The sequence below is a fragment of the Helicoverpa armigera genome, chromosome 3 (assembly GCF_030705265.1).
Source record: "Helicoverpa armigera isolate CAAS_96S chromosome 3, ASM3070526v1, whole genome shotgun sequence".
Taxonomy (NCBI): Eukaryota; Metazoa; Arthropoda; class Insecta; order Lepidoptera; family Noctuidae; genus Helicoverpa; species Helicoverpa armigera.
Window position 1 is genome coordinate 4033911 of NC_087122.1, and position 11610 is coordinate 4045520.

At 39.4% G+C, this 11610-nt stretch overlaps 2 protein-coding genes across 5 annotated transcripts in view; one reads left to right on the top strand and one right to left on the bottom strand.

Moving 5' to 3' along the window:
- Nucleotides 1-1579, top strand: part of LOC110383819 (uncharacterized) — a 22930-nt gene extending 21351 nt beyond the window's left edge. For all 4 annotated transcript variants that reach the window (XM_064043518.1, XM_064043519.1, XM_064043520.1 and 1 more), the window contains 2 exons: nt 747-837; nt 1028-1579. In XM_064043518.1, coding sequence (XP_063899588.1) covers nt 747-837; nt 1028-1258 — 322 coding nt within the window. In that variant the 3' untranslated portion in view covers nt 1259-1579. The remainder of the gene's footprint in view (nt 1-746; nt 838-1027) is intronic.
- On the bottom strand, nt 1573-11280 carry LOC110383802 (putative phosphoenolpyruvate synthase). The gene is made up of 23 exons (XM_021344708.3): nt 10918-11280; nt 8282-8536; nt 8021-8189; nt 7832-7942; nt 7504-7743; nt 7140-7267; nt 6680-6841; nt 6248-6426; nt 6022-6170; nt 5806-5942; nt 5584-5725; nt 5331-5478; nt 4926-5192; nt 4651-4782; nt 4379-4531; nt 3964-4128; nt 3657-3873; nt 3334-3578; nt 3099-3250; nt 2734-2961; nt 2441-2630; nt 2038-2155; nt 1573-1825 (listed from the first exon to the last, which is right to left on the bottom strand). Exons 1-23 carry the CDS (start codon nt 11027-11029, stop codon nt 1653-1655), a joined length of 3972 nt encoding a protein of 1323 aa, XP_021200383.3. The 5' UTR covers nt 11030-11280; the 3' UTR covers nt 1573-1652.
- Between the last annotated feature and the right edge of the window lie 330 nt (nt 11281-11610).

Genomic DNA, 11610 nt, shown 5'->3' on the forward strand with positions numbered 1-11610 from the left:
TTGATCAAACCAAAAATCGTTGAAAGAGTTAATTAGCATGCATCACCTCTATTTTTTTTAGAATTTTATACCCCGTAGTTATAAAAATAGAGGGGGGGGGACATACTTTTTACGACTTTGAGAGCTGATATCTCAAAAACCGTTCACTTTAAGAAAAATGTTTTTTAGAAAACTTTATATCATTTTAAAAGACCTTTCCATTGATACCCCACACGGGTATGTACATCGAAAAAAAAAATTTCATCCCTCAGTTACATGTATGGGGGGCCCCACCCCCAATTCTTTTTTTTACTATTTAGTGTCATATTTTTGTAGCGGTTCATACAACACATATTCCCATCAAATTTCATCACTGTAGTACTTATAGTTTCCGAGTAAATCGGCTGTGACAGACGGACAGACGGACAGACGGACATGACGAAACTATAAGGGTTCCGTTTTTGCCATTTTGCCATTTTAACCCTAAAAACGTGTGGGTCTAGCGACTCGCGCATGTTCCAAAGCAAAATACCCACTACTCTTGTCACTTGCACATGTTAATTTGCTCCAGCTACATGCACCGTGTAGAAGCACCCTATCGTCCAAGTGAAGTTATCTACAACATGCATCATATTTAGCTTGAATATTTTCTGATCGAAAATAAATACAAATGTAATTCTCTTTGTAAATTCTTTCTTTACTTTCTCTCTCACTATGAGTGTGTACAAAAACTCGTAAATAAAATAAATAACTTTACAAACTTTCAGGAGTAAAGTGCTCCCAGCAGCGTTATATCCATCCAAACACAGCTGCTTGGTATACGCAGAAGGTGCAGCTCATCGCTACACTAAATACCAGGTATGATGCTTTTCAACTGCTAGAAATGCTAAAGAAAAAATGGTGTCTTCAAATTAAGCCTCGTTTGGATATTGTTACTTTCACATGGCTTTACATTCAGAAATCAGCATTTCAATAAGTTCCTTTTTCTTCAAATTCAGTTTAAATTTAATTCTAAACCTGCCTAACTAAAGGGGCATTCCCTTTCTAGGTGATGTGCAACGCAGAGGTGCGTTGGGTGGCATGGCGGGGCGGTTCAATAGGAGGGCGTGCCGTTCGCGTGGCTCCGGGAGTCCACATAGGCCGTGTTCACTACCGCGGAGACCATCTCCTGGGCGCGGTACATGAGCCGCACTATCGCTGCCACGTCGTCATCTTCGGCAGACCCTTCGCTTTCAACTGTTACGAGCTCCTCATGCTGGCTAACGACGTCGAAGAATGACCCACCAAACAGAAATCGAGGAACAGTGAGCCCTACTGCTTTCCTAATTGTTACTTAAGTTATGAGGTGTCGTGAAATTGGTCGTGGCCACCAGAAATTTATATTGTTGCATTGACGATAATATTTTCGAAAGTAAATTCCGATATTCGGAAGAGAAATTAGAAACTCCCTGAGTTCTATGTCTCATTCACGAGACAACGGTGCGTCTATTGTGGTTTGTCTGCAATAAGTCAGTGTCGTGTTGATTTTTGATTTGCTAGAATGTTTTATATTGTCTATTGTTTTTTTTTCTAGTATTTTTTCAAATATACACCTTTATTTTATATAATAACATTTTTATTACCTCAACAACAATAACAGGTTTCTTATGTAGGTACTTAACATTACAACTTTCTCATTCTTTATTTACACTTTCTTCTGCTTCTTGTTTCTCCTCTGCAACCTCGACTTTCTCAATCAGTCCCTTTGTTCCTGACAGTCTTACTAGGTCTCCTGTCTTGAATATGTCCGTAGCATACGCTGCGCCTACTATGCACGGTAAGCCGTATTCTCGTGCTATTACGGCACCTGGAAGAAAATTATGAGTTTAGTAGGATACAGAAGACCCAGCAATTGATAGGCTATGGACTATGTTCAAATATGGAGTGCATAATTGACACATGAAATGATTGTAAAACTAGATTAAACATTTATCTGGTGAATGTAGTCAGGTTCCCTGCAATCTTGGTGTATGTAAAGTGAAACAGTGAAGATTTTAAAGTACAATAATAATCACGTACCGTGCGATACAAGTCCTCCAAGCTCCGTGACGATGCCCGTCAAGAGAGGGAAGTAAGGAGACCAGCCGATGTCAGTCGCGTGGGTTATCAAGACATCGCCTCGACGTAAATCTCCAATCTGTTGAAAGAAAAGTAATAAGAAATCATGACAGACCAGATGCCAAGTCAAGCCAAGCCAGCAGAGTAATGCCATTTTTTGAAAATAACACAGTCAACAGACTCATGAGCACATGACAGATACATGCGCATTCAAAAGTGACCATTGGATTGGCCCAAGGACGCCGAATTCATAAGATCTCGTGATGAGATCATGATATCCAAAATACGAAATTTCAGTTCTTATAAAATGTGGCTACCGAAGCCCGTTGCGTCAGTTATATTTAATGAGGCATAATCAACGCACCTCAGAGAGATCCTTTATGACACATGCCCTCGCAACCACTTCACCACCGAATACGGAGGTGGCATTTATCCTGACGTCACCAGCCACCAACGACGGTGCTTTTGGTTGCAGTCTCTCAACCCAGCCAGTGTTCAGTTCCGCGAACTGCAACTTGCACCAGCTTGGGTAGTGTTGCTGACGCTGCACGGCCCTAAAGATAATAAATGGATTTTATTCGTGAGGAAATTTTATACTCCTACCATTTGTAGACTTCAACGTAAATATTTTTCAAAAAGCTTTGAGAAAGAACTTACTTTTTCAGTAAAGCTGGATCTCTAGTAGCCATGTATTTTTGTAACTCGTGCAGTCTGAAGAAAAACACGAGGTCTGGATTTGGTATGTACCAGTTTTTAACTAACAATTTGCCGAGACGAATAAAAGCAAGCCGCAGTTTGTGGATTGTAAGAACCAAGTGTGCTTTTGTACTTTCTCTGTGGCGCACCGTTCGGTGACATAGCGGCAAAACCCAGCGGAGAATTTTCCTGAAACAAACAAAATCACATACAGCATTTCCCCTTAAGTGGCAATACAATATGCCTCTATATGTACACAGGTGTATAATAAGATCCTTAGCGACCTGTAAACTTCTAGTGAAATTGCATTTTTAACGTAAACTTACTTCGTATTGGCCTTCTGAGGGCTAGTCAACGCGTCCACAACTTCCTGATTACTTTTGGTATTTTTGACCCCTTCACTGGCTACGTATAAGTTTTGTAAAACCTTCATCATGTCTTCTGGGACCAACACCCATGGCTTGGTGACTAAATCGAACTAAAAAGCAATTACAAAATTAAAGTATATTTTTCTAATACATGACCTAACATACCCCCTTCACACAATAACAATCAAATTACCTCCATGACGGCTCGATAGCCGTGTTGTTCTAAGAATTCGCGAACATCAATGTAAATATCATCATGTGCATAATGTTTAAGCCAATCTAAAGCTTTCTTCGGGTCCTGGGCTCTAAATTCCTCGGCTAGTCCTGATGCCTCTAGCTTTTGCACTATTTTGGCCAAAGCCACAGGTACTTCTGCGGATAACACGTCGCCAGAGCTAAACAATGCTCCTATTTCATTGCATTGCTCTGCAGAAAAATCTAAAAGAATTTAAAAATACTTTACATAAACAGCGTTTATTAAATAAAAATGTTATTTCAAAAACTTCTATCTCTTACCTGTTTTTCCCTCCAAAAGTATGGTCATGGCTATGAACTGGCTTCCCGAACTGGCTGCGCTGGTAGTAGTGTGGTTGTATGACACGCGTTCCATTATATCTTCAGTGTTCGAAACAATATCCAACAGCTCCTTGGGATTTTGGGTTTCGATGTCGAACTTAGCATTTTGCGCAATTTTTATTGAGTCATTCATTGCCCATTTGGACCATACAAGAGTCTAAAATTGAAAATTTGGATAGGTCTTAGTTATTTTTTTCAGTAATTGTAGTTAAAAATATTTTAAATAATCCTTGAAATATAATTTTACCTTCAATAAGAGCCAGATTCCTTTCAAATGGTTAAGCCAATGTGCTGGCCGTCTATGCAGCGCTGTCTTCCAAATCTGCCCGTCTGCTACCTTATGTCCATGAATTGACATTTCAATCATGCGTATGCCTACATCTATTTCTTTGGGTGTATTTCTGTATATCGTCTATAAATAAATAAAAATACACAATATGTTATTAAATACAACGTTATTTAAAAGAAATGCGCAATCCAATTTAAATATTGTTTGAGAATACAATAGTGATGACTTGCGCAAGACGGCTGGCAGGAGCTGGATGCGAGAAGCCGAAAACCGATCTCAGTGGCGTGCACTTGGAGAGGCCTATGTCCAGCAGTTGACCGCGATAGGCTGATGATGATGATGATGATGATGATGATGAGAATACTAAGCTTACATTATATAGAGACATGGCGCATCTGTTGTGAGTGATGACCACGGGTGCGTCGTATATTGGTCCTTTATCCCCAACCATTACTCTTTCCATTCCAGAACACAGTGGGCCGTTTACTATGTCATAACTCATCGCCGTTAATGGTTTTGGAAGTACCTGTAAACACAATAAAAACTAATGATAGAAAAGCTCGACTTTTGAAACAATCAGTCAGGGAATTTTGAGATTCTTAAAAAAAAAACTATCCAATTATGGGGGAAACTTCGTCAATTTACCTCGCCGGTGTTACCAAATGAAGTGAGATCATCGTCCGCCATGATAGGTGAATCTAGTTCGTGCAGTAACTCCTCTTCCGTCCAACGGTCCAGAGATGTGATTGGCCGCGCTTGCAGTAGGAATATCTCATTCTGGAGAACAAACAAAAGTTTAGATCAACAAAGCTAAAAGCAATTTATAGGGGAAAACAGAAAAGCTTTTCACAAAAAGAAATTACAGTTCTTCGAATTCATATGTAATCCAAAACTCCAAGACTCAAAACGTCTCAACTAACCTCAGTTACAGCCCACTCGATGTCTCTCCCAGCTCCCCACAACTCTTCTTGAGTCACTCCAATCTTTGCCAGTTTTAATGCTTCAGCGTCAGTGATACAAGCCACGTTTCTCTCTCCTTCAGGAACATCCTCCATAGCAATACCACTACCTTCTGTCTTAACCCGCTGAGTCTTAGAACCTAATTCCTTCTTTGAAATATTGAGTAATCCATCCCTGGTTCGTTTCACTATTATTGTGTCAGGTTCTATTGCACCGGATACTACACTCTGAAAAACAGGGGTTTGTAAGTTCACACCTCTTAGCGTAATTTTTCCAATCTACCAGAACCATTCCTTTCTACAGTCTTAATGCCTAAGGAACTAAGCTTTCTAAATTAATTCAAAATCTCTTAAATTATTTCATACCTCGCCAAGTCCATAGTTAGCCGTAATAAGCAGTCTGGACGGGTCTCCATGTGCTGGGTGACGAGTGAACATGACGCCAGCTGCTCGCGGTGTCACCAGGGCCTGGACTACCACGCCACCTCCGCACAAACAGGGTTGACCATTCTGTCTGCAACCGTAGAAATATGCACCTTATCTTGGGTAGTTGGGTTATTTACCTTACCTTGATCATTCCTACAAAAACAGTTGAAAAACGGAAGATTTAGTTCCATACCTGCGATAATAAGAACTGGTGAACGCAAACATGGATGCCCAACACTTTTGCACTCCCTGTATGATGTCATCATCACTGATACATCCAAGAATTGTTTCGTTTTGTCCAGCGGCTGATAGCTCTTCACTGTCTTCTCCTACGGCTATATAAAACTATTGTTAAATCAATGGTCATGTTTATTATGCACATTATTAAGCTTTTATTTCTTTTTTGATAACTTACCAGATGACCTCACAGCAAAACGTAGTTGAGAACCTAATTTTTGTTCAGCAGATTGTATTCTTAATTTTTGCATACTAAGTAGTATTTCTTCTTTGACATCGCCCTTTATTTCGGTGGTTGCAATCAATTCTGATGCTCTGAAAATATTACAAGTAATTTATGTATCTTATTGGTTATTCTTATTAATCTATATAAATCTTGAAAACAGTGACATACTTTTTACATTTTTCTTTAAATATTTCTTCATTGTAATCCTCATTTGCAGCTTCAATTTCTCCAATAGCTGACAGCAGCTTAGGATTTACTTCTAAATGCTTGTCCAGGGCTTTTGTGGTCAGGCAGAATCCAGGAGGTACTCGGTAACCCTGCAATGCAGAACCTTTAAAAATACCAAAATCCTCTATCATTACGTCCATTAAATAAACAACAGTAATTCAAATACCTCTTCCTTCTGCTTGGACGCTAGCAGAGCCAAAGATGCTCCTTTCCCTCCCACGTACATGGGACATGCGGCTGCGCGATCTTCGAAGGAAAGACAGTAGCCGACCTCACCAGCCTGCTTCTCTGTCAGCCACTTCAACTGACGTAGTGGAACAATGCGCGATGCAGGCTCCTTTACAACTGTAAAAATAAAATAGTAAATTATGCACCAAAGAGCATATGACAAGGTGTAAGATTTAAAAAGAAAGAAGATATCAAAGTGTAATGTACTCAGAGGGAAATATCAAACCTGTATTCATGAAGACAGCCAGAAGAAAACTCCAATTAGGATAAAAACGTTGTATCATTCTCGAAATAGTAATATTACCATGACAAACCTACGATATTTTTTAAAGATTGGCATCTTTATAAGAAGCCCTTGTACATTACTTACCGGAAGGTTCGTATCCAAGTTCCAGAATACCGGAGCCAGGCTCACAGTTGATGTCGACATGCATGGTACGGTACACCACTTCTTGTTGGTAGGGAACACCGCTGAATAGATTGCCCCCATCAGCGTTTATTCTTAACACCAGCTTCAGGTTGTCATTGTCGGCTGGAATTTCATAATAAAAAGATTTAAGTAAAACTTAAAATGTAGATAAGTAGGTATTTGAAATACATGCCTTAATGACAATGCCCATAATATCATTATCATCACTGGCAGTTTTATTTTCTCACTGTTGAGTAAAGGCCTTTTCTCACGTTCCAGATTTCTTTGTGCCTTTTTTTCGGTGTTTCTCAGTGGTGTCGTAAAATAAGACCATAGTTAAGAAAAGTTCCATTCAAGTTATAAACGTTATAGGGCCAAATGTTAAAAATCAAATCAAGAATACAATATCTTCATAACTTACTGCTCACATTTATTGTGTAAACACTAGGAATCCCATCAGGTCGCTCGCAGAACTCCGACATCACAATATCCGTAGAGGTGATCTCTTTTGTGGAGTAGTCTGGGCATCTAACATATCCGGATACGCAACTGGAAAATATAATCAGAATTTAATTAGAAACCTACCCACAGTTTTGTAGTCATTGGAACACAAACCCAAAATCTCGCAAATCGACTAGAATAATGGCAATTTCTAAACAAGATTGCATGGTATTTACTCTATGATTGTTCCTATATTTTCGATATTACCAGATATTTCACCTCATCTATTTTAATACAACAAAAGGAGAGCATATTTATAATGAAGCAACGAAGAATATACTCACTGAGTCAACTCGGTTCTATAGGAAAAGCATCGCAGATGAACCGCAGTCCCGTCTCTTGCAGCCGCAGTTATCGTGACGGAACGCCTGAGACCATCATACCCATTGGGTGCCCATCTCCTTTCCTTCACTCCTCGAGTCCTTAAGTACACACTCTTGTCCACAATGCCTTCTTCATCAAAAGACTCGAACCGACCCTGAGCGGCTCCCCATTGCAACCAACCACCTTCGTCTGTTTTGTTCCTGCAAGTGGTAAAAAAATCGAGGTTAACCCTTCACTATATTATTTATTGGTCTTTTGTTGTTATTGTGACGTGTGACATAAACTTACAGCATGTATGGCCACTGGTCGTCACGCCATGATTCAAGGGCTAACGCCTCAGCCGCTAGCTTATTGCTCCAGTCATCAGGAAAACGGATTGATTTGGTGATTGAGCCCCAACTGAAGATTCATAAACATTTAGGTGTTAATTATATAACTTAAATAAATATCAGATATTAAAATTAATTTGAAACTTACACAAAATTCATTTTGACATGCTGCGTGACTCCATCTTCCACTCGAGTTAAAAGTCCGTTGTACAAGAATCTGTAACGCTTCTTGTCTTGAAGGACTTGAACTTTCAGACCATCAGCGCTCCAACCACCCTCAACATTTTCCCAAGCACATACCGCCGTATCTGGTTGCTCTGAGGAACGTTACAAACAAATATTTAAAAACGATCAGGGGCCCGATTCGAGGAATACTAAATGTTTGAATCACATAAATTAGGATACTTACGTGGTAACCTGTAAGTAGTTCCATCAGGTAATTTGACGTGTACATGTATCTCGGCGAGGGGCTGTTTGCCGCACAGCTTGCGAATAGCCAGCAGCAGAGTGGAGCCATCGGGCGCGGAGGTGCGAACCGCGAAGCTGTCCCATCCCGTGTACTGGTCTGGTAGGGGCAGCTCGTCCAGTCGACCTGGCTTCAGCTGCGACTTCCAGCGTCGGACAGCATAGCGCGCGTACAGGAGCCGCAGGTAGTAATTCCAGCCTATCCCAAGAAAGAAATTCTTAACGTCCATGAAGCAAATAAATGAAAAATCTCTTACAATGCATATCTAAATCATTAAATTGTTCATGACTATGCTAGTTGCATGCGCATGTCACATGTTTCTATCTATACTAGTTGAATTAATTAGTTTCAATATGGTTTCAATTGGGTATTATAAAACCGTAAGATTTCTGTCTGTGTGACATGTTTTCTGTGTGATCTAATTGATCGTCTCAAAAAGTAGGTATACCTATGTATACGGTTGCCCGGGTAACTGGGTTGAGGAGGTCAGATAGGCAGTCGCTTCTTGTAAAGCAATGGTACTGGAAGCCAACCCCAACATAGTTGCGAAAAAGGCTCGGAGGACCATCAGCTTCGCTTCAAAAGCTTTATAGTGTGAGAGTGCAGACTTTTAGATACATATTATGCCGGTAAAATATAGGTAACGTTAATGTCGAAGATCTCTAAACTTCTAAACAAAGTAAGTAAATAAACAGCAAAGTCCACGTGGTTCGCAAATGTCCCTGCACGTGCACGTTTAATTGAGAGTCTCCGAGAGGATCCTACCTCGGGTGACCCTGACCAGCGCTATCATTACATGTGTTGATACATAATAGCTAGCTTGACGTCATTCTATGTTTAGTTCACAGTTTTTATTTTATGTCTGGTGAAGAATATTCGCTAAGTTAATAACCGGATACCTAAGAGTAAAAGTGTTGGAATATATTAGCCAGGGCCCCGATTCTCCTAAATTAATAATGTCAAAATCGAATAGAAATCGAATCGCAATATGATTGTAATAGCAGTTTTAACCATATCGGGCATTCTGCTACTAATAAAATACCAATCGTATTCGATTGACATTTGATTGGTGAGCGATTGGTCTGCTATTTTGATGATTTTGGTATATACGGTAGTTTGCTGTACAATCATTTTGCAATCGTAAATCATTTGCAGACAAAATGATTCATTATTGAATGACAGAAAAGGATAAAAACGTTTATTTCAAAGAAAAAATAGCGGAATGCCACAACCGCTTCAATAGTAATCGAATCGGGATTGGGTCTCAGTCGAATCGAGTCGAACGTCAATCGAAGGTCACTTAAGTAAAATTAGGAGAATCGGGCCCCAGTATATGTTACAACATTACCTCTTCTTAGTTACAGAATCCAGCGCCGATATCTAATCATAATTATTTAATCGTTTGTTTAATCTACTTCCACACATGTTTAAATGTTAACAGTGATTCGATTAGGTACCTATATCCAAGGGCGGATCCAGCTTCGGTGCCAGGGGGGGGTCACCCAGTCGTGATCAAGTCACAAAAAAAATTAATAATGGATTTATAAATATTAATTATAAAGATAAAGTTGACGACATTTGGTTTTAAATAAATAATATTAAATATTTGTTATAATAAAAAAGTAGACATAGGATAAATATAAAAAGCGCGAGCGCAGCGAGCGCGAAATTTTTCACGAAAGTTAAGAAAAGTGTTTTAATGTAGAAAATGAAAACACTTTCTACATTTTTTTTAAACCCGAGCAGAGTGCTCGCAATTTTTTGTATTCATCCATACCAGGCATAAGAGAAAAAAAAAGCGCGAGCGAAGCGAGCGCGAAAATTTTTATCCAGGTCAAGGACTAAGGTAAAAAAAATGATTTTTTGTAGAAAATGGCCCGAGCTGAGCGAGCGCGATGTCTTGGACACATTTACAGTCGGGAAATAAAAAAAAGCGCGAGCGAAGCGAGCGCGAAATTTTTTATTCAGTTCGAGGACTAAAAGTAGATGAAAGCACTTTCTTGCTATAATATAACACGTAAACTTTTGAAAAGTATTGTGTACGCAGAAATTGCGGCAACAGTAAAATATTTTCTGTGAACATTTCAATTGTCTTAAGGGTTCATGAGAGTTCTACAGCATGTAGACAACCCGGCAGCGGATTCTTAGTAACATGGTTCCATTTCCTCCTTTTGGGTACAGATAAAGAGTAAATAAAGAATAGAGAGCGAGCGCTGCGAGCACGAATTCTTCAGCAAAACTACTCTACCTCTATCTATCCATAAACCTTTTCACTCGGAATAAAAATTGTCTTATACTTACTAAATGTAAGTATACCTAATGGAACAAAAATATAAAACATCGTGTTTAACCATTTCAATTAGTGGTCCACCCAGGTCCTGGACCTGGCCCAGGGGGGGGTCATGACCTTGTGACCTACCCCCTGGATCCGCCGTTGCCTATATCTACCTAACTAATATCTAAATCACAAGTCAAACAATGGTAACACTCGCAGTATGACCAATTTATAATGAGTGAGAGAACCTAAACTTATAGCAAATTAAATTAATAACAACGCAATAAAACATCTCATTACTCACCAACTTGTTTATACGGTCCCTTATTTGGTGTTTGTTTCTTTATAAATACTAAATAGAACACTATTGCACTGGTTATCAGCCCGGATTGGAGGAGGATATCAAATATATCCATATTGTTTTAGTTTGAGAGACTATTTACATTAGTAAACAACGCAACGTTCGTTCGATGTTCAATGCCACTCGAAATTGATAGAGCGTTAGCGGCAGCGAGCTGACAGCCGAGTGTTGACTATGAGACAATCAAGCAAAAAATGTGGACATCGCATTGGAGTCCTTAATCAATGATAAAACCACAATCAATGCTAAGTAACAATACGTAACACCTGTAGAAAACTAAAAGTTATCCGGCTCGATCAGACGTTTATAATATTTTTAATCCCTGTTAACTATATCTTATCGCAGCGTAGGTTGTCATAAGTCGTGCAAGACGCTGTTCCGTTACAGACAAAGTATTCGATCAATTACCTAATGTATGTATAGTGAGTAGGTACACACTGATAAGTCAATGTTATAATTAGGCCATTTTGCGCTTCATAGGTACCTACATGACTTTTATAACTTATATTTTATACGCATATCGAACGATTTTAACTCGGGATTCTCGTCATGGTCTAATGTAATTCTGCACATTGCTTCAGAGCCTGAATGCCTGCATTTCAAGCACAAGTATGCAGGTTTAAGCTTCCAAGGATT